We start from the raw sequence: 24,828 nt of genomic DNA on the forward strand, positions 1-24,828 counted from the left end.
TCGAACCTAGTGAAGTTCAATCTCTTGCGTCTTTGCGCAGCATGGCATGTCTTCTGCACCGCAGTCCTGGAGGAAGTGCGCAGCTTAGAGAGAACATTGGTCCCATACAATAAGGGGATATGTTATACCTATGTTATGTCGGAAAAAGTCTGTTTTAAATGTATCTGTCCTGGTTAAAAACAAGTTGTCATCCAATAGGCTTTGATTACATCTCTAATATCCTCGCCCACCTGGAAATTCTGTAAGAGTACTGTATATACCAATAATGTATTGGTCTGACTGCATTCTGTCTCCCATCAACACTTTTTTTGCCAGCGAGAATGACATAAGAAAGTAGTCAAGACGACTAGCTTGATTTAGCCTCCGCCATGTTTATCTCACTAGGTCAGGATATTTAAGCCGCCATATATTCACTAGTTCCAATATATCCCATGATATTTGTGATTTCCTTAAGTGCACGAGGGTGATATTTTGTAGTGTGATTTCCTTTACAGTCCATTCAGGTATTTAAAACCATATTATAGTCTCCCACTATAATAATCGAGTCTTGCATTGCTTGTAGGCTTGATCAATTATTGTACATATTTTCAAAGAATCATCATTGTTTGGACCATATAGATTAATGAGACAAATCGGTTTATGGTCCAATAACATATTTAAAAGAATCCATCTACCTTGTGGACCTGTTTGGACAATTTTCATATTCAGATCAAAATGATTGTTTATTAATATCATTACCCCTTTTGAGTTTCTTTACCCATGGTAGAAGTATATATGCTCCCCATCTCCCCCCCAGTAATTTTTCCACACAACCTCATCTAAAATTTTGAATTTTGAATTCCTGAATACAATAGATATTATATTCCTTCTCTTTTAGCCAGGTAAATACTGATCTTCTTTTCTTATTATCTGCTAAGACATTACAATTATAACTGGCTATACTTATTTCACCATTTACCATAATGAGATACAAGTTTCAATTCTATTTATCATAATATATGTTTATAAATGTACCATTTAAAAGTACTATAACGATTGAGTGTCCATAAAGCTGTACAATGATATTTACACTGCTACTGAGTAAACCTCCAATTGTTCTCCACTATTCCACCCACTAAAACCTCCCCCCATCCCAAGTTGGGTTGTCATCCCAGTGACTGGCCAACTGGATTTTAGGGCCTTTGAGTGATTGGGACCCATCCTTTAAAAAGAACACACAGTGCCACCCATAGAACAAAAGAAGATTAACTGCCAAAAGCATTTCCAACACCCTCACCTTGATTGTATTGTATACAATTATTAAAAAATATATAAAGAAATCTTGCATATCTTAATTTAGTTCCACAATTAACTAATAATATGCGCAATAATGTTGGCAGTTCATACAAAGGGTTGTTACCTGTAACCAGGAATGGCATTACAAAAAATAAATTTTTGGCAAGGAATTATTATTTTGGCAAACAATTATTATGATTCATCCTATTGTGCCTAACATCATTACCCTATAGCAACAGATGTGGGACACACACACACACACACACACACACACACACACACACACACACACACACACACACACACACACACACACACAGACATACTGTACACACTCCCCACTCTTCCACCACAAACTACCCCAAGCTCAGATGTTCAACAGTTGTTCCATCCCTGAGCCCAACTCAAGAGAAGACTTGTTGTGCAAGTTTATATACAGTTGGAGCTGTTTGAGAAGGCATGCAAAATTCAGCAAGATTAGGGAGATTTGATTAACCAATGTCAAGTCCTAGCTGATGGAGCTCAGATACACCCCTTTCCCCTGAACCACACACACGCTGGTCCCCCGTTGGGACTATTTCCCCAAGCATCTCTGTGCAGTCAGACCTTTTGATTCTTTTGTGCCACCAGGGCCACAGTAATTTGCCCCCTCTCTGATTCTCTGTGTGACCCCCTCCCAATGGGTTACTGCAGCTTGTGTTGCCAGCACTGCCACTACCTGGGTGGAGGCACCCCACCGGAATTCCCACTGGCTAGGTACAATATTTTCAAGGTTCTCATTAGCAGCTTTGAAAAATTCCTTGACTTCTTGTGCAAGTTTATATACAGTTGGAGCTGTACACCTAGGTGTCTGTAAAGTCCATGGAGAATAAGAGCACCTCCTCCCAGCTGCCCACTGCACTGAGGCTAGGAAACACTGTCACCACTGATAAATATATGACAATCAAGAATTTCAATTAGCATTTTTCTATGGCTGGCCATGCTTTCCACCTGGCTACCCCTACCCCGTTCAACAGCAACTTGCCCAAGCCTCCCCCATTTCTCCTTCACCCATATCCAGACAGCTGATGTTCTGAAATAGCTGCATAATCTTGACCCTTACAAATCAGCTGGGCTAGACAATCTGGACCCTCTCTTTCTAAAATTATCCGCCGCAATTGTTGCAACCCCTATTTCTAGCCTGTTCAACCTCTCTTTTGTATCGTCTGAGACCCCCAAAGATTGGAAAGCAGACGCGGTCATCTCCCTCTTCAAAGGGGGAGACACTCTAGACCCTTACTGTTACAGACCTATATCTATCCTACCCTGCCTTTCCAAGGTCTTTGAAAGCCAAGTTAACAAACAGATCACCGACCATTTTGAATCCCACCGTACCTTCTCCACTGTGCAATCGGTTTCCGAACTGGTCATGGGTGCACCTCAGCAACGCTCAAGGTCCTAAACGTTATTATAACCGCCATCGATAGAAGACAATTCTGTGCAGCCGTATTCATCGACCTTGCCAAGGCTTTTGACTGTCAATCACCACATTGTTATCAGCAGACTCAACAGCCTTGGTTTCTAAAATGACTGCCTTGCCTGGTTCACCATCTACTTCTCATACAGAGTTCAGTGTGTCAAATCGGAGGGCCTGTTGTCTGAACCTCTGGCAGTCTCAATGGGGGTGCCACAGGGTTCAATTCTCGGGCCAACTCTTTTCTCTGTATACTTCAATGATGTCGCTCTTGCAGTAGGTGATTCTCTGATCTAGCTCTACGCAGACGACACCATTCTGTATATTTCTGTCTCTTCTTTGGACACTGTGTCAACAAACCTCCAGACGAGCTTCAATACCATACAACTTTCCTTCCGTGGCCTCCAACTGCTCTTAAATGCAAGTCAAACTAAATGCATGCTCTTCAACTGATCGCTGCCCGCACCTGCCCGCCCGTCTAGCATCACTACTCTGAACGGTTCTGACTTAGAATATGTGGACAACTACAAATACCTAGGTGTCTGGTAAGCCTGTAAACTCTCCTTCCAGACTCACATTAAGCATCTCCAAGTCAAAATTAAATCTAGAATCAGTTTCCTATTTTGCAACAAAGCATCCTTCACTCATGCTGCCAAACATAACCTAAAACTGACTATCCTACTGATCCTTGACTTTGGCGGCGATGTCATTTACAAAATAGCCTCCAACACTTTACTCAGCAAATTGGATGCAGTCTATCACAGTGCCATCCGTTTTGTCACCAAATCCCCATACACAACCCACCACTGCAACCTGTATGCTCTTGTTGGCTGGCCCTCGCTTCGTATTCGTCGCCAAACCCACGGGCTCCAGGTCATCTATAAGTCTTAGCTATGCAAAGCCTCGCCTTATCTCAGCTCACTGGTCACCATAGCAACACCCACCCGTAGCATGCGCTCCAGCAGGTATATTTCACTGGTCACCCCCAAAGCCAACTTCTCCTTTGAACTCCTTACTTTCCAGATCTCTGCTGCCAATGACTGGAACGAATTGCAAAAATCACTGAATCTGGAGACTTATATCTCCCTCTCTAACTTTAAGCATCAGCTGTCACAGCAGCTTACAGATCATTGCACCTATACATAGCCCATCTGTAAATAGCCCACCCAACTACCTCATCCCCATATTGTTTTTTTGTTTGTTGCTCCTTTGCACCCCAGTATCTCTACTTGCACATTCATCTTCTGCACATCTATCACTCCGGTGTTTAATTGCTAAATTGTAGTTATTTTGCCACTATGGCCTATTTATTGCCTTACCTCCCTAATCTTACTTCATTTACACACACTGTATATAGACTTTTCTTGTCACGTTCTGACCTTTATTTCCTTTGTTTTGTATTTATTTAGGATGGTCAGGGCGTGAGTTGGGGTGGGCAGTCCATGTTTGTTTTTCTATGATTTCGGGATTTGTATGTTTCGGCCTAGTATGGTTCTCAATCAGAGGCAGGTGTCATTAGTTGTCTCTGATTGAGAATCATACTTAGGTAGTCTGGGTTGCACTGTTTGTTTGTGGGTGATTGTCTATATTAGTTGCTTGTGTCAGCACAGGTCTCATTTATAGCTTCACGGTCGGTATTGTTTTTGTATTCAGTGTTCAGTACTTTCTTTAATTAAATATTCGTCATGAACACATACCACGCCGCATTCTGGTCCTCCGATCCTTCTCGCCTCTCCTCTTCAGATGAAGAGGAGGACAACCGTGACATTTCTACTGTGTTATTGACTGTATGTTTGTTTATTCCATGTGTAACTCTGTGTTGTTTGTGTCGCACTGCTTTGCTTTATCTTGGCCAGGTTGCAGTTGTAAATGAGAACTTATTCTCAACTGTCCTACCTGGTTAAATAAAGGTGAAATAAATCAAATAAAATAAAATAGAGGACTGGGACAACATTCCACAGACAACAATCAACATGTATTTCCATTGACTGCTTTCCTTCTGGAAACTGTAACTCAGTAAAATCTTTGAAATTGTTTCATTTTGCATTTATATTTTTAAGGCTTTTCTCTCGGCATGTCCAGCCACTCCATTATCTCAGCCAATCAGGACTAGCCAGGGACGATCCTGTCTTTTTCATTGTTTAGGTCGTTGCTTTCTCCTTGGCTAAACTAGGCTACTAATTCAAAATGTTTATTAATATTTATGGATCCCATGCAATTTTTTTCTAGATTTTTTTATCAAACGAACCTACTGTGGAGTAGGAACTAGCGTCAAATGCCTCATATCATGTAACGTCCTTCTGTAGCACAGTTCGTAGAGCATGGCGCTTGTAACGCCAGGGTAGTGGGTTTGATTCCCGGGACCACCCATACGTAGAATGTATGCACACATGACTGTAAGTCGCTATGGATAAAAGCGTCTGCTAAATGGCATATATTATTAATTATTATTAACCGGTCACAAATTACATTTCACTAGCTATGGTTATCAGACACAGCACACAGACAGCATAGCTGGAATCAAGGCTATATTCCCCCAGAGCAACATGTGTTTTCCTATCAGTTTAATCTTGTAAATATGATCGATTATGCAAATACTTTATCATGTTGTTCTGTCTTTAGCTAGTTCATACAGGACATATTAACACTGGTCAAGTTAGATGAAGACAAAGAGGATAATCATCAGTTGTCAAATGAAATACTTTTTTTATTCCCCATTTCTCTCCCCAATTTCATGGTATCCAATTGGTAGTTACTATCTTGTCCAATCGCTGCAACTCCCATACGGACTCGGAGGAGGCGAAGGTCGAGAGCCGTGCGTCCTCCGAAACACAACCCAACCAAGCTGCACTGCTTCTTGATACAATGCCCACTTAACCTGGAAAAACTGTACACCTGGCGACCGTGTCAGCGTGCGCTGCGCCCGGCCCGCCACAGGAGTTGCTAGTGCGCGATGGGACAAGGTAATCCCTGCCGGCAATGAAAGACTTTCTAACATGGCTAACTAAAATCCAACACAGCGCCTGGGTATTCTTCTTTTTATTACCTCAGCCCACTTTAGATAGAGACTACTGAATACAGCCCATTGCTCTGTGGCCCAGCTGTGGAGAAGACACGTCCTAAAGTCATATCTCCCTTGGAGGTTGTCTGATGAATCTCCACTCAATGACAAGAGCAAGCAATTGCAAGCGTCAGGCAGGCGAGTGGAGGGGAGCAGATTGGTGCGGGCAGAACACTCCTATTCTGTGCATGTTTGTGATTTAATTAAGAGCCTATGTCTAGCCTCAGTCCATTCTGGCCTCATTGAATAAGAGAAGGTGCACCAGGGCACCCCAACACCACAGCTGATAGATGGAGAACAGAGGAGTAGAGGTCACCCTGTACCACTAGATGTTCCTGGACAGGACACTCTGACCATGGTACAGAGGGCAGGTAGGAGGGGAATCCACTTATATAGAGGGCAGAGCAGAGGAAGGGAGAGGAAAAACGTGGGGTGGCCCATCCCTCATCCTTGGTTGACCTTAGGACAGGCTTAGGACCCACTCTGTCAGCAGATCAACTGACATACTCCACCAGCACCACGCCCTTTTCCAGCTTTCTGTATGATCAACATTTCTGCAAGCGATGCAAGTGTGTTTGTTTGGGTTTGACCTCTTTAACCTTTTGGTGTACTGGGTTACTTTTACATAGACTCATCTGACTTGACTGTAGGATAGGAAAAAGGTCATGGGATTCCAATAGGGGTAAGCTGATAAGTACAAGGTCAATACAGGTCATTATCTTACTTACACTGTTCAAACTTTTTGTCAGAGCCTTGAATCTGTCTGCTCCTGCTAAGGAATACAACATTTCCCTTGTGCAATATTAAGACTACTACAGTAAAGGACATATTCTATTGAATAACTCAGTGATAATACAACTGAGGATTTAATCTGGCACAAGAAGTTACCTATTTAGGTTGAGGATTGAAATTGAGGACATCCCACTGGGCACACACTGGTTGAATGAATGTTGTTTCCACGTAATTTCAATAAAATTACATTGAACCAACATGGAATAGAAGTTGAATTGACGTCTGTGCCCAGTGGGATGTGGGTTCTTAATTTCTGATAGCCTGGAAATTAATTTAGAATCAGAATAAGTGAGGAAGAGGAGCACCTGCTCGTTACCTGGGCAACGGAATGGTCGGACGCACCTTTCTCTTAATCTGAGGGAGATATGTGTCACGCCCTGGTCAAAGTATTTTGTGTTTTTCTTTATGTATTTGGTCAGGCCAGAGTGTGACATGGGTTTTTGTATGTGGTGTGTAGTTTAGTGGGATTGTAGCTTAGTGGGGTGTTCTAGGAGAGTCTATGGCTGTCTGAAGTGGTTCTCAATCAGAGGCAGGTGTTTATCGTTGTCTCTGATTGGGAGCCATATTTAGGCAGCCATATTCTTTGGTTGTATTGTGGGTGATTGTCCTGAGTGTCTTGATGTCCTTAGTCTGTGTTAGTTTGCACCAGTTAAGGCTGTTTCGGTTTTCACTACGTTTATTGTTTTGTAGAGTTTGTGTTTATTCGTGTTTACGTTGTTTAAATAAACATGAATCGCAATCGACACGCTGCAGTTTGGTCCGACTCTCCTTCACCATATGAAAACCGTGACAATATGACGTACTGAGAGAGCGGAGTAGAGAAGTGAGGAGGAAAGGGAGGTGGAGGGCAGGGATGTTTACAGATGGAAATGTACTCTTGCAAAACACATGCACCCTCCGTCAGCCTAGAGGGTTTCAAGAAAATAACTGAGGGAGGGAGGGAGGAAGAGAAAGGGAGGGAGGTAGGGGAGATGACTGCTCCCATTTCTTACTTGCTGTTGAACTCCGCTGATGTGGACAGTCTCCCCAGAAAGCCTCAGCAGCCCCTAGCTAGCAGGATGTCACAGAGAAAGAGGAGCTTCACTTTCGGAGCATATGGAGGGTAAGGTTGAAGCCCATTCGGACAAAAGATAACATTTACTCATGTCTGTCTCTCTGCATGCTAGAAATAGCCGGTGGGGGATAGTAATGGGGAGATGTTACAGACAGTAATACCTGGTATGGAATTCACTCCATCACTGAAGAATTGATGACTACTTAGGCCTGAGATCTAATGAGATCCCCTGTGGAATCATGCTTTACATCTTCAGCAGGCTAGCAGTGAAAGGATAATAACAAGGTCAGACAACAGTGTCTGCTCTAAACTACAGCTTGTTCGCGTCTATAGCTTGTTAGCGTCTATGATAAGTGCTGGAAGTTAATGAAGTGATCTCATAAGGAGGTCAATGAAACCGAAACATCATTAGCTCTTAAATGACTTTGTCAATGTTTTGGTCAAGCTGCCCCCTTTCCTAGGTTTTAAAGACAAGGTCAACTATACCAAAACAAAATAGTCATGTGTAGAAGAATCTGTTTAATTTATGACCAACCAGTGAGTTTTATTGTTTTTATTCTCAGCACCACAAAGATAGGAATGGTGGAGGTGTGTATGTTTATTACTTTGCATTTGAGAGGTTCATGATAGGTTTTAGATTTGATTGTTTATTTGGAGAAATAAGTGCACTTCAACCTGTTGCTTTGGCTCTTTGGGGTAGAAGGATGCTTGGAATTTGTTGCATTGATGAGGTCAAGAGGACGCTGTAAAATGGGTCTATATGTTATGTATGGTTTCTGTGTAAAACACACTCTGATGTTACAATTACTTCAATGTTATTGTGGTCTGTGGATAGGAAACAGTATGGTGTATGAAGAGGTTAGCTAGACAGTGAATGTGGCTCATGCATTATACAGGTCTATTTCTACTGTAGATGTGTAAATGATACACTTCAGCACAGCACTGATGTGCATTCAATGATGTATGATGCTGTGTAGACTAGTTGCATCGAAAACCCCTTGGGACTGGAATAACTATAACTTCCATCATTATGTTGACCCTGGCCTTGGGCACTAACAGCTACACTCAGGAAAACATCTCACTCACGAGAGAGAGTACAACCTCACCACTTTGGCTGACCCTTAGGCACTGTGTGAATAGAACAGTACAGTGTGCGTCGAGTTCCATGGACACCGTTTGATTCAGAGTTCGATCATCAAGGCTGATAATCCTCCAGACCAGCATCAACCGATTTTTTTAGGCTCTACATGCTATGGTTGGCACTGTAGTGAATTCTATGGAGAGAGGGAGATTCTTAGGATGTTTAGTTTATACAGCTATAGACGTGGGGGAGGAACCACATTCACATGATGTGTTCGCCCACACACACACACACACACACACACACACACACACACACACACACACACACACACACACACACACACACACACACACACACACACACACACACACACACACACACACACACACACACAGTGCTCTGAACTATGGAGCACATTAGATAGTCCCCTGACCGCCATATGCACTCTGAGAAATGGACCTTGTCTCCTCCAAATTAACATTTTATTCTTCTCTTTAAATTTTCTGTCACATCTTTATAACTGCATGCATCTTTTCATACACAGCATCCCCGAGCACGTAAATGTTTAATGGAACTCAGGACATAGGAGAAGAACAATACATAGGGACATAATACAAATACAAAGAAATGTTGTCTATAAACAAGACATAAAACACAACAACACTGTTTAGGGCCTGTCTCAGAGCCTTGGAAGCGTTAAGATCATCATTAGAACCTTCTTACGATGTATCTTTAGTAGCCAAGGTGTTTTCCAGAGCCTTGGTTAGTAATGTGGCTCTTAAAAACCTTTGCAGTCTACAAGTGATCCAGACCACTCGAAGAGCAGCCAAACGGCATCATTAGATGCCTTTTTTCTCTTCCACATCACTTTATTCAGATCTCCGCTAAATGTAGAGTCAAGATGTTTAGGCTTTCTGTCTGACTGTGACTGCCGATCTCCTCAGAATGAGGTTTACTCCAAATACAACGTTGCCAAATGATTTGCAATTGTTACAAACAAGTGAAGCATAAAATGATGCTTCAAATGAAAACAGAGATGACGGCATTAAAAGATGCAAAGGCTACGTGGGTCTATATAGGCCATTTCAATTATATTTAAATCGATGTCATGTTCAATAAATTGAGTTATATTTTGGGGTTTGCAGCAATATGTTTCTACGCATGTGCAATGATGTACCCAATCTATGATTTAGTGCATTATTATTGGGTAAGCATAATAAACCGCCTCAATAACCTATTTCAGCCATAGGTGGTAATATCTCTCTAGGAACTGATCCGTCATCAGTATTGTGGAATAAGTCTAATGTTAAGGTACAATTTGAATGGAGAAAGCTGATCCGAGAGCTGCGCTGCTTTTCTTACGATCCTATGCGTATGGACACATGGTTTAACAATGCACCTAGCGAACGTTCTCTATGCATGTTTCTTTGGGAAACACTCTTAAAAAGTTGGTGGGTAATTAACGATGCATCTGATACGACGATCATTGTACTGCTTAAGTTACATCGCAACTGGTAAACGAGACCCAGTTCAGTCTCATGGTTCAAAAGCCTATACTCCACCCTTTTGCGTACACAGTGTGGGCCTCAGGTAAAAATAAGGAATACTGTATATCATGGTGAAAAGCTATGCTGTCATAACTGTACTGTATGTACTTGTTCAGGCTGGACAAGGTTTTCTGTTTGTTTTCTTTGATTGTATGCTTTTAGTATCAAGAGAAATCCTTGAGAGGACAAAGGCCCTGAAAATTCAACCACGGACATCTCAACCTTCAGTTTAACCAATAGCTGTATTGGACTCCATTCTACAGAGAAGTGAAAAGACCTGCAGGGATTGTTTTTTATTAATTAGAAATCCTTTGAACATCACTTAATTGACACTTAATATTGAGAAACTATATGAAGTAATAAGCATAGTCACTTTGCTTTAGGGATTGTCCATTCCTAACATAGACATAGGCTACACATTGAAAGGCTTGTTTGTGTCTTTGTTTGTGACTGCACATATTTCAATTAGATCTTTAGTTTTATTCAAGGAGAAAATTGGAAGACTGTTGCCGTGACAATGCCCCAACTTTCAAAAGAAGCTGTGAAAGGAAATTACAACAAATAGCCTAGGCGACAAATGCATTGCTGTCAGGAATAGAATTCAGGCCACAAAATCATTTATCTTTACGTGTTCTGTCTTTGCGGAAATTACTTTGTCACACATACACAAAAAATAGAAATTGCCATTAGTAGATAATGCTTCCTACAGCATGTTCAAAACTATAATACATGCCGTAATTTCAAACCGGAAGATTTAATCAATGAGAAACTAGAAATGCATGACATCTATTTGGGCCACGCAAAATACAATTGTTCATATGGCATTTTATGCTCTGTTTTGAGGGTATAATTTAGCAAAGGCAATAATTTGGAGTAGATGAAGATGTAAAAGAAAATGATCCATATTTTAAATGGGAGGAACCGCATAAACACCTAGTATATTTAAGGAGTGGTTAAAGATTCAACACAGGGGATGTCAAAAAAACGAATCTTACCGAACACTATCCTTTCATCTCTGACATTTGAATGTTATTGTCGGTTTACACTTTATAGTACCACACCCTCTCAACACAGAGAGGTTAGAGGGGAGAAGATGAGGACATTGACCTCTTGCACATACAGAAAATAGCTATTTGATGCAGGTTAGGTGTGTATTCTCCATTCAGTGAATAGGGCTGGAGTTGTGTTTGTAAACTGAACATTTGGACAAGTAGACTAAATACTGGTGTGTGTTGACATCACTGTGTAAGCTGTTGGCTACTGAAAACGGTCATTGTCTAGCCAAGTGCAAGTACACACACACACACACACACACACACACACACACACACGCATGCATGCATAAACACGCATGCACGGACACATACAGTTGAAGTCGGAAGTTTACATACACCTTAGCCAAATACATTTCAAACTCAGTTTTTCACAATTCCTGACATTTAATCGTAGTAAAATTCCCTGTCTTAGGTAAATTAGGATCACCACTTTATTTTAAGAATGTGAAATGTCAGAATAATAGTAGAGAGAATGATTTCTTTCAGCTTTTATTTCTTTCATCACATTCCCAATGGGTCAGATGTTTACATACACTCAATTAGTATTTGGTAGCATTGCTTTTAAATTGTTTAACTTGGGTCAAACGTTTCAGGTAGCCTTCCACAAGCCTTCCACAAACAATGCTACCTTATATAATGTTACATACCCTACATTATTCATCTCATATGCATACGTATATACTGTACTCTATTACATCTACTGCATCCTTATGTAATACATGTATCACTAGCCACTTTAACTATGCCACTTTGTTTACATACTCATCTCATATGTATATACTGTACTCGATACCATCTACTGTATCTTGCCTATGCTGCTCTGTACCATCACTCATTCATATATCTTTATGTACATATTCTTTATCCCCTTACACTGTGTATAAGACAGTAGTTTTGGAATTGTTAGTTAGATTACTTGTTGGTTATTACTGCATTGTCGGAACTAGAAGCACAAGCATTTCGCTACACTCGCATTAACATCTGCTAACCATGTGTATGTGACAAATATTTTTTTTTTTTTTTGAGCTTCCCACAATAAGTTGGGTGAATATTGGCCCATTCCTCCTGACAGAGCTGGTGTAACTGAGTCAGGTTTGTAGGCCTCCTTGCTCGCACACGCATTTTCAGATCTGCCCACACATTTTCTATGGGATTGAGGTCAGAGCTTTGTGATGGCCACTCCAATACCTTCACTTTGTTGTCCTTAAGCCATTTTGCCACAACTTTGGAAGTATGCTTGGGGTCATTGTCCATTTGTAAGACCCGTTTATGACCAAGCTTTAACTTCCTAACTGATATCTTGAGATGTTGCTTCAATATATCCACATAATTTTCCTGCCTTGTGATGCAAATCTATTTTGTGAAGTGCACCAGTCCCTCCTGCAGCAAAGTACACCCACAACATGATGCTGCCACCCCCATGCTTCACGGTTTGGATGTTGTTCTTCAGCTTGCAAGCCTCCCCCTTTTTCCTCCAAACATAACCATGGTAATTATGGCCAAACAGTTCTATTATCGTTTCATCAGACCAGAGGATATTTATCCAAAAAGTACGATCTTTGTCACCATGTGCAGTTGCAAACCGTAGTCCGGCCTTTTTATGGCGATTTTGGGGGCAATGGCTTCTTCCTTTCTGAGCGGCATTTCAGGTTATGTCGATATAGGACTGGATTTACTGTGGATATAGATACTTTATAGCTGTTACCCCCAGCATCTTCACAAGGTCCTTTGCTGTTGTTCTGGGATTGATTTGCACTTTTCGCACCAAAGTACATTCATCTCTAGGAGACAGAACATGTCTCCTTCCTGAGCAGTATGATGGCTGCGTGGTTCCATGGTGTTTATACTTGCGTACTATTGTTTGTACAGATGAACGTGGTACTTTCAGGCATTTGGAAATTGCTCCCAAAGATGAACCAGACTTATGGAGATCTACCATTGTTTTTTCTGAGGTCTTGGCTGATTTCTTTTGATTTTCCCATTATGTCAAGCAAAGAGGCAATGAGTTTGAAGGTAGGCCTTGAAATACATCCACAGGTACACCTCCAATTGACTCAAATGAGGTCAATTAGCCTATCAGAAACTTCTGAAGCCATGACATCGTTTTCTGGAATTTTCCAAGCTGTTAAAAGGCACAGTCGACTTAGTGTATGTAAACTTCTGACCCACTGGAATTGTGATACAGTGAATTATACGTGAAATAATCTGTCTGTAAACAATTGTTGTAAAAATAACTTGTGTCATGTACAAAGTAGATGTGCTAACCGACTTGCCAAAACTATAGTTTGTTAACAAGAAATGTGTGGAGTGGTTGAAAAACGTGTTTTAATGACTCCAACCTAAATGTATGTAAACTTCCGACTTCAACTGTATACTGTTTACATGCCATTTTGCACACGCTCACGTTTTGTCCATACATTTACAGACAACAACACACTAACATTTAAACAAGGTCATTTGCATAGAAATACATGCTCCCAATGCCAACATATACAACAGTCAGACACAAGAGAGTGAACACACACACACACACACGAAAGACAAAAGTGTCATGCAAGACACAGTTTGATTCCCTAGACGAACCTCTAGGCTTTGCAGGCTTGAGATATCACTGTCTAAGACATGCTCGTTGCCATTTATTTGATGAGACATAAATAAATATGTTTTTTTACTCTTATGGTTGGTTTGATACCATGTTCTGTATTTTTATTGTTGTTTAGATCTTTTATTGTTATGGTGCCTGCCCGGTAACATTTACAGCCAGTGTGTTATGGTTTATTATTTTGCCATTCAGTAATAGTAGTGTATTTAAAAAGGGTTGACTGTTCATAGTATATGAGAAGGCCTACATGCGTGTCCCGTGGTAGAATGTTGTGACATTGTTTTTGTGTTGGCGTGTTTTCCACTGTGGAATGTTAACACCAAAACAGAGGTTCTTCCTCAATCAGCAGAAAGTAGAGCAGAGAGACCCCTGATATTTTTATTCCTATCAGTCAAACACAAAACGGGAGAAAGAGCATGGCCATTTCCTGTTGTCACACACGACGAGGTGGGACGACTTGTTCGTATGATCAACTAATGGTACGATCCTGCGAGGTTTGTTTAAGAAATTACACAGTTGGTTCTGGTTATTGGATTGTTAAGCAAATGTTGAATTTTTTCACATTACTCATTTCATACTACAAGTCTCTCGGTCGTTCCTCTTTTCCTCAGCCATAGTTACTCATATCTTCAGCCATTTAGAGACGAAAAAGAGATCCCAAGGGAAACCATGGCTCTTCTCTACAGACTGAACCTTCAGCTCTACTGAGCCATCCAGTAGCACCAATACATCTAAAGCATGTTGCACCACTCAGAATTTCTCTGATTCTTTCCGTCAGAGACTGCTGGGTATTTGATTGCCTATTTGTTATTTTCCATGATGGATGGCTTTCATTTGAGTTTGATTTGCTATGAATGACAATGTAATTTGTTTGATTGGCTTAGTATTCAGGGGGGCAGGGATAAGTGGTGATTAGCAGTTGATCGATTGACCCATTTTTAGCATTTATTCAGCATCAACCCCACGACGGCTCCTGTGATTGATCCAGGCAGAGCATTTGCCAGTTTGATTTGTATGCCGCGCTGTTAATGTAGTCAGAATTTAAACCGCTCTTTTCCTACGTGCAAACACCACAAACAAATCCATGGAAAATTTGCCAAGATGATAAAACGGGATGTTGCTCCCTCTATCTCATCAACCCTATTCGCTATGGTTTTTCTCATATCTTGGCTGGGTGGGCTACGGCTGAAAACACTTTCATTTGAAGTGTGCCGGTATTACTGAGTGGGTTTGTGTAATGATGTGCCAGCCTTGTCAGGGTATTACAGTGGGCTCTGACTGTCTGACTGGCACCTCAACCAGTCTGCCTACTCACCTCGGAGACTGTGTCAGCCTCGGCCTGAGAGCGTGCCCATCGGCTGGTTGGCAGGCAGAGGAGGGAGGGAGGGAGGTAGAGATGGAGGGAGAGAGAGAGGAGAAGTGGTGAGAGGAAATTATAGACTCATTCATCTGGTGCCATAGGGGTCCATGGAGGTTGATTCTGTTTTAAATACACACTATGATTAAAAGTCAATTCTGAATTATGATTTTTACAGGTATATTAATGTCGTAGGTTTTATTTTCAGCCAAAATTGTCCCAGATGCTTTCACCTCATAGTTTCACCTAAAACTCTGTTTTGATTGGTTAATGCGGTGTTCTAGACACTTCATTAGTCTTAGATGACCTTACACACTCAGTGGGACCCCGTTGATTAAACCAGACCGGGTGAAGTGGGAGTGGGACAGAAGTCTGATCTACTATCTCTCTTTGTTCTCTCTCTTTCTAGTGTCGACAAGACCTTTTCCAGGACCAGAAGTCTATGGTGAGTTTACTCTCCTCCTTGACATTAAGAATGTTGTGTGGGATAACTTCATTGTATGCATAGCTGTATGCATAGTTGGTTCTAGATCACTCTTAAAAGTACTGTAGATTACCATAGAGTTTTTAAAGATAGAGGTCACCTCATAGCTTCCTTTTTCCAGTGATGCTGTCCACCCCTGGTTAAGTACTGATTACAGTCAGAATAACAGGGCATGAAACATCACATGGATGTCACCCAATGTCTTTATTTACTGTTTATATTGTACCAAATATGTCTATGCTCAATGTTCCATCCTGCTGTTGTAGCCACGCTTGGGTTTCCTTAGTGAAGTGCTACATCAGACAGTTACATACACTGAGAGTATACAACATTAGGAACACCTTCCTAATATTGAGTTGCACCCCTTTCTGCCCTCATAACAGCCTCAATTTGTCGGGGCATGGACTCTACAAGGTGTCGAAAGCGTTCCACAGGGATGCTGGCCCATGTGGACTCCAATGCTTCCCGCAGTTGTGTCAAGATGGCTAGATGTACTTTGGGTGGTGGTCCATTCTTGATGCACACGGGAAACTGTTGTGCATGACCCAGCAGCTTTGCAGTTCTTGACACAAACAAGCTGGTGCACCTGGAACCTACTACCATACCCCTTTCAAATGCACTTCAATCTTTTGTCTTGGCCATTCACCCTCTGAATACACAATCTATGTCTCAATTGTCTCAAGGTATAAAAATTCTTATTTAACCTGTCTCCTCCCCTTCATCTGCACAGATTTTAGGTGGATTTGACAAATGACATCAATAAGGGATCATATTTCTCACTTGGATTCACCTGGGCAGTCTATGTCATGGAATGTTTTGTATACTCGCTGTATATTGACAGTGAGGAAGTCTAATGTCATGGCTGTGGATCAGGGCATCTGGTAACAAAATTAATATTGAGAAGGAGGGCCATGTAATATTTCGTCCTTGGCATTATGAGAAAAAGACGTGTGAATGCAGCAGGAGAGGGGTGTAGATGGGGGGGGGGGAATCATGCAGAATCATCAGACGGTAAAATTTAGCCCGTACTTCTGCTGAACTGAATTAAGAGGGGACTGGGGGTTAATTCTGTGCCGTGTTCCAAACAGGTCTGTAGCGCATGCTAATGTAGCGGGAGACCAATGGGAAGGAACGCCTTCTAGCCACTGAACAGTGCAGCTCTGAACAAGTCATTATGTACTGGTGAATACTATCAGCCTCTACGTACAGGCAGATGAAAATCCCAAAGTCATGAAAGCCTTGTTTTTTTAGGTTTGTGTGTGAGAATTTCTCTTATATCTTAAAAATGAAACTAACATTGATCTGTATTTATTAAATTAATTCATCACTGCTATCAATCATTTAGAAGGGCATGTATGACTTACTAAGAAGTGGTTTAATCCTCAAGTCATAGGAAGGATGTCCGGACTCCATCTACATTATACAGGTCTGATAGGTGTCACTGTGTAAGACTTGCAGCTTTTCGGTCAGAATTACGATAGCAGGTCTAAATCAGACACAGTATGCCATCGCATCCCTCTTGAATCCATCATAGCCTCAGTCACCCTCTCTCTCAGCAGCCGGCGAGGTGTGTGTGTGTGTGTGTGCGTGCGTGCGTGCGTGCGTGTACACGTGACAAGGGGACTATGTCCAAACACTCAGTCACTGTCTCTCTTGCTTTTGTTATTATGGCAGCAGTGATATTGGTGGATCGTTCTGCAAAATCCGTGCCTTTTTTCGTCCCTTTGACATTGTACGGTGAAATTGTGCACAAATATTGCACTTTAAAAGCCTGTTATATTAAAAGAAGTGCCCTTTAATATTATATGAAGTGCCCTTTAATATACCACATGAAAATTCAATAAATCAGATTTATTTATATGAATAAAGACTTGCTAAAGTGCCAAAGAAAATTATCCAAATGTAGATTTTGCTATAGCCTTGTTCTGTTCAATGTCCTCTACATACACTACAATGTCCAAAAGTATGTGGACACCTGCTTGTCAAACATCTCATTCCAAAATCATGAGCATTAGCATGGAGTTCAACCCCTCTTTACTGCTATAACAGCCCCACTCTTCTGGGAAGGCTTTCCACTAGATGTTGGAACATGTCTGTGGAGACTTGCTTCCATTCAGCCACAAGAGCATTAGTGAGGTCGGGCACTGTTGGGCGATTAGGCCTAGCTCACAGTCGGCTTTCCAATTCATCCCAGAAGTGTTTGATGGGGTTGAGGTCAAGGCTCTGTGCAGATCAGTCAAGGTCTTTCACACAGATCTTGACAAACTATTTCTGTATGGACCTCGCTTTGTGCATGGGGGCATTGTCATGAAAGAGGAAAGGGCCTTCCCCAAACTGTTGCCACAAAGTTGGAAGCACAGAATTGTCTAGAATGTCATTGTATGCTCTGGTGTTAAGATTTCCCTTCACTGGAAATAAGGGGCCTAACCCGAACCATGATAAACAGCCCCAGACCATTATTCCTCCTCCACCAGACTTTACAGTCTGATTTTTCCATCGGACTGGTGATTGATTCATCACTCCACAGAACGCATTTCCACTTCTCCAGAGCCCAATGGCAGCCAGCTTCACACCACTCCAGCCGACGATTGGCATTGTGCACTGTGATCTTAGGCTTGTATGCGGCTGCTCGGCCATGGAAACCCCTTTCATGAAGCTCCCAGTGAATAGTTATTGTGCTGACGTTGCTTCCAGAGGCAGTTTGGAACATGGTAAAAATGTTTGCTTGACATAAGCAAACATTTTGGAGCAGTGGCTTCTTCCTTGCTGAGCGGCATTTCAGGTTATGTCGATATAGGACTCGTTTTACTGTGGATATAAATACTTTTGTACCTGTTTCCTCTATCATCTTCACAAGGTCCTTTGTTGTTGTTCTGGGATCGATTTCCACTTTTCGCACCAAAGTATGTTAATCTCTAGGAGACAGAACACGTCTCCTTCCTGAACGGTATGATGGCTGTGTGGTCCCATGGTATTTATACTTGCATGCTATTGTTTGTACAGATGAACGTGGTACCTTCAGGCGTTTGGATATTGCTCCCAAAGATGAACCAGACTTGTGGAGGTCTACAAATTGTTTTCTGAGGTCTTGGCTGATTTCTTTTGATCTTCCCATGATGTCAAGCAAAGAGGCACTGAGTTTGATGGTAGGTCCTGAAATACATCCACAGGTACCACTCCAATTGACTCAAAATGTCAATTAGCCTTTCAGAAGCTTCTAAAGCCATGACATAATTTTCTGGAATTTTCCAAGCTGTTAAAAGGCAAGTCAACTTAGTGTATGTAAACTTCTGACCCACTGGAATTGTGATACAGTGAATTAGAAGTGAAATAATCTGTCTGTAAACAATTGTTGGAAAAATGACTTTTGTCATGCACAAAGGTGATGTCCTAACCAACTTGCCAAAACTATAGTTTGTTAACAAGAACTTTGTGGAGTGGTTTAAAAACGTGTTTTAATGACTCCAACCTAAGTGTATGTAAACTTCTGACTTAAACTGTATATATTTACATATATACATACATACATACATACATACATACATACATACATACATACATACATACATACATACATACATACATACATACATACATACATACATACATACATACATACATACATACATACATATACACTTTTTTATATACCTTTATTATTCCCCGCAAACCTTACCACCCCTCCAAAACAAGCTACATATGGACAGTACCAAAGTAAATGATCCAATGACTGTGCCTCCTCCTCGTAGAAAAATCTGCAGTGCTGGGAAGATTGTTTCCCTCATATAAATAAAATTATATTGGTTGCAAGAATTTTTTGAATCCGGTGTCGTTTTGCTTTTCAATTCACAAAAATCTCTTGCCAACTATTTTGAAATTTACTTGGCCCAGCTGTCAGTATTTTGGTCCTTAAATGAAACTGGTATATATTTTTACTTATCACAATTTTCTTTAACCATTTTTGGTCTTTAATGCAGGGCCGACGGACAAGTTCCTTACTTTTCCCACCTTCCACTTCCATTTTTCTGGTAATGCTTCAATTAGTTAGTTGTAATTTTGGGTAGAGCAGACATTTCCACATGTCTGAGTTAGCTGCATGTGTGACATAACTTCACCAGTTCGATGTATGATACAATTTCCAAAGATTATTCCTTTTATTTATTTTTTTTATCGAAAAAAGAATGTTGTAAAGTTCAAAAGAATACTAGATAGAAAATAGCTACCACCCTTCAAACCAATTAGGGTTCAGAACTTAAAAGCTTAATTATCTCAGAATCATCTTTTTGCAGGTAATACCTTATAGTCCCAAGCTCTCAATGTCCTCCTGTGGATCCTCTGTGACTTCTAGGAAGATTTTAACCCTCAAAAATGTCTCCAAGTTTTCACCATCACTGTAAAGCCATAGTTATTTTGTTGCTTTGACAATGTCATTTCTGAAGATGATTATTTATTTCATGTTACTAGTGATTATTTTTAATCTAAAAAATACACTCTCCCTTATTTTAAGGTCAACCGGGTTACTGAGCTCTCGTTTTAAAGGGATACTTCAGGATTTTGGCAATGAAGACCTTTATCTACTTCCCCAGAGTCAGTTGAACTGTTTGGTTACCATTTTTATGTTTCTGCATGCAGTTTGAAGGAAGTTGCTAACTAACATTAGCGCAATGACTGGAAGACTGTGGGTATCTGCTAGCATTGGCTCACAAAACGACCTCTAACTTCCTTCATACTGGACACAGAGGCATAAAAATGGTATCCACAAGTTCATCTGACACTTTGCAAGTAAAATATCCCGAAGTATCCCTTTAATATGGTGAAACTATTCTCTTTTAAATATTGTTTTCAAATGAGACATTGGACATCTAATAGTCAAATCATAGCATAAAAGCAGTTGAGCTGGTTCCAGACTTTATGGACATTTTCTGGTGTTTTGTGGTAGAAAACTGAGTGGGTCAAGCATAACACATCAACCCTGTTACCTATAGATAGACAGGCTAGAATAACACGTCAACCCTGTTACCCATAGATAGACAGGCTAGAATAACACGTCAACCCTGTTACCTATAGATAGACATGCTAGAATAACACATCAACCCTGTTACCCATAGATAGACAGGCTAGAATAACACGTCAACCCTGTTACCCACAGATAGACAGGCTAGAATAACACGTCAACACTGTTACCCATAGATAGACAGGCTAGAATAACACATCAACCCTGTTACCCATAGATAGACAGGCTAGAATAACACGTCAACCCTGTTACCCATAGATAGACAGGCTAGAATAACACATCAACCCTGTTACCTATAGATAGACAGGCTAGAATAACACATCAACCCTGTTACCCATAGATAGACAGGCTAGAATAACACGTCAACCCTGTTACCCATAGATAGACAGGCTAGAATAACACATCAACCCTGTTACCTATAGATAGACAGGCTAGAATAACACGTCAACCCTGTTACCCATAGATAGACAGGCTAGAATAACACGTCAACCCTGTTACCTATAGATAGACATGCTAGAATAACACATCAACCCTGTTACCCATAGATAGACAGGCTAGAATAACACGTCAACCCTGTTACCCATAGATAGACAGGCTAGAATAACACATCAACCCTGTTACCTATAGATAGACAGGCTAGAATAACACATCAACCCTGTTACCTATAGATAGACAGGCTAGAATAACACATCAACCCTGTTACCCATAGAAAGACAGGCTAGAATAACACGTCAACCCTGTTACCTATAGATAGACAGGCTAGAATAACACATCAACCCTGTTACCTATAGATAGACAGGCTAGAATAACACATCAAACCTGTTACCCATAGAAAGACAGGCTAGAATAACACGTCAACCCTGTTACCCATAGATAGACAGGCTAGAATAACACATCAACCCTGTTACCCATAGATAGACAGGCTAGAATAACACATCAAACCTGTTACCCATAGAAAGACAGGCTAGAATAACACGTCAAACCTGTTACCCATAGATAGACAGGCTAGAATAACACGTCAACCCTGTTACCCATAGATAGACAGGCTAGAATAACACGTCAACCCTGTTACCCATAGATAGACAGGCTAGAATAACACATCAACCCTGTTACCCACAGATAGACAGGCTAGAATAACACGTCAACCCTGTTACCCATAGATAGACAGGCTAGAATAACACGTCAACCCTGTTACCTATAGATAGACATGCTAGAATAACACATCAACCCTGTTACCTATAGATAGACAGGCTAGAATAACACATCAACCCTGTTACCCATAGAAAGACAGGCTAGAATAACACGTCAACCCTGTTACCTATAGATAGACAGGCTAGAATAACACATCAACCCTGTTACCCATAGATAGACAGGCTAGAATAACACATCAACCCTGTTACCCATAGATAGACAGGCTAGAATAACACGTCAACCCTGTTACCCATAGATAGACAGGCTAGAATAACACGTCAACCCTGTTACCCATAGATAGACAGGCTAGAATAACACATCAACCCTGTTACCCATAGATAGACAGGCTAGAATAACACATCAACCCTGTTACCTATAGATGACAGGCTACCCCATAGATAGACAGGCTAGAATAACACGTCAACCCTGTTACCCATAGATAGACAGGCTAGAATAACACATCAACCCTGTTACCCATAGATAGACAGGCTAGAATAACACATCAACCCTGTTACCCATAGATAGACAGGCTAGAATAACACGTCAACCCTGTTACCTATAGATAGACAGGCTAGAATAACACATCAACCCTGTTACCCATAGATAGACAGGCTAGAATAACACGTCAACCCTGTTACCCATAGATAGACAGGCTAGAATAACACGTCAACCCTGTTACCCATAGATAGACAGGCTAGAATAACACATCAACCCTGTTACCCATAGATAGACAGGCTAGAATAACACATCAACCCTGTTACCCATAGATAGACAGGCTAGAATAACACGTCAACCCTGTTACCCATAGATAGACAGGCTAGAATAACACGTCAACCCTGTTACCTATAGATAGACAGGCTAGAATAACACATCAACCCTGTTACCCATAGATAGACAGGCTAGAATAACACATCAACCCTGTTACCCATAGATAGACAGGCTAGAATAACACGTCAACCCTGTTACCTATAGATAGACAGGCTAGAATAACACATCAACCCTGTTACCCATAGATAGACAGGCTAGAATAACACATCAACCCTGTTACCCATAGATAGACAGGCTAGAATAACACGTCAACCCTGTTACCCATAGATAGACAGGCTAGAATAACACGTCAACCCTGTTACCCATAGATAGACAGGCTAGAATAACACATCAACCCTGTTACCCATAGATAGACAGGCTAGAATAACACGTCAACCCTGTTACCCATAGATAGACAGGCTAGAATAACACGTCAACCCTGTTACCCATAGATAGACAGGCTAGAATAACACATCAACCCTGTTACCTATAGATAGACAGGCTAGAATAACACGTCAACCCTGTTACCCATAGATAGACAGGCTAGAATAACACGTCAAACCTGTTACCCATAGATAGACAGGCTAGAATAACACGTCAACCCTGTTACCCATAGATAGACAGGCTAGAATAACACATCAACCCTGTTACCCATAGATAGACAGGCTAGAATAACACGTCAACCCTGTTACCTATAGATAGACAGGCTAGAATAACACATCAACCCTGTTACCCATAGATAGACAGGCTAGAATAACACGTCAACCCTGTTACCCATAGATAGACAGGCTAGAATAACACGTCAACCCTGTTACCCATAGATAGACAGGCTAGAATAACACATCAACCCTGTTACCCATAGATAGACAGGCTAGAATAACACATCAACCCTGTTACCTATAGATAGACAGGCTAGAATAACACGTCAACACTGTTACCCATAGATAGACAGGCTAGAATAACACGTCAAACCTGTTACCCATAGATAGACAGGCTAGAATAACACATCAACCCTGTTACCTATAGATAGACAGGCTAGAATAACACATCAACCCTGTTACCCATAGATAGACAGGCTAGAATAACACGTCAACCCTGTTACCCATAGATAGACAGGCTAGAATAACACATCAACCCTGTTACCCATAGATAGACAGGCTAGAATAACACGTCAACCCTGTTACCCATAGATAGACAGGCTAGAATAACACATCAACCCTGTTACCCATAGATAGACAGGCTAGAATAACACATCAACCCTGTTACCTATAGATAGACAGGCTAGAATAACACGTCAACCCTGTTACCCATAGATAGACAGGCTAGAATAACACGTCAACCCTGTTACCTATAGATAGACAGGCTAGAATAACACGTCAACCCTGTTACCCATAGATAGACAGGCTAGAATAACACGTCAACCCTGTTACCCATAGATAGACAGGCTAGAATAACATGTCAAACCTGTTACCCATAGATAGACAGGCTAGAAATGTTTTAACAATTGAAATATGTTTGTGAAGCTTGCATTCAAATGCTCATCACTATTGCACATAACAAGCTTACATTCCCTCTGTCACAAGAGGATTTATGTCTGATTTAAGATGAAGTCGTCAACCCTGGTACTTTATTTGGCACTTAATAGACACTATAGGTTTTTCACAAAGTTACACAACTCAAAAGGCACCTAATTGGTGGAATGACCCTGGTAACCTGACACTCACTACCCACTTACATTTAATTGAGTTGTCAACTAATGTGAATTCAACCCAAAATCATTGGATTTAGGTTTAAAGTTGTGGGGGGAAAAAGTTCCTTTACGTTGATATGACATGTACCATTTAGCAGATGCTTTTATCCAAAGCGACTTACAGTCATGTGTGCATACCTTTTACATATGGGTCCCAGGCGGAAATCAAACCCACGCGCCCTGGCGTTGCAAGTACGATGCTCAATCGACTGAGTCACACAGTACACGTTGAGGACTTTTTGCATATCCTGTCAGTTTTCCACATCGATTCAACATACATACATTCTTTTTGTTGAATTGAA

The 24,828-nt window shown here is 41.1% G+C and overlaps 1 protein-coding gene across 8 annotated transcripts in view; it reads left to right on the forward strand.

Annotated features, from left to right (window-relative positions):
* The window catches only part of LOC118400184 (rap1 GTPase-activating protein 1-like), a 160,038-nt gene that overhangs the window by 60,783 nt on the left and 74,427 nt on the right, over positions 1-24,828 (forward strand). For 3 of the 8 annotated variants that reach the window (XM_052473380.1, XM_052473382.1, XM_052473384.1), the window contains one exon: positions 15,690-15,725. Coding sequence is in view for 4 of the 8 variants with exons in the window: in XM_052473376.1 (XP_052329336.1) it covers positions 7,640-7,683; positions 15,690-15,725 (80 nt within the window). In the remaining 4 variants the exon portion in view is untranslated. Of the gene's footprint in view, positions 1-7,596; positions 7,684-15,689; positions 15,726-24,828 lie in introns of those variants that run through there. The other 5 variants (XM_052473376.1, XM_052473377.1, XM_035796769.2 and 2 more) reach the window with 4 other exon arrangements.

This window comes from Oncorhynchus keta, chromosome 21 (genome assembly GCF_023373465.1).
Source record: "Oncorhynchus keta strain PuntledgeMale-10-30-2019 chromosome 21, Oket_V2, whole genome shotgun sequence".
In the NCBI taxonomy this organism is placed as follows: domain Eukaryota; kingdom Metazoa; phylum Chordata; class Actinopteri; order Salmoniformes; family Salmonidae; genus Oncorhynchus; species Oncorhynchus keta.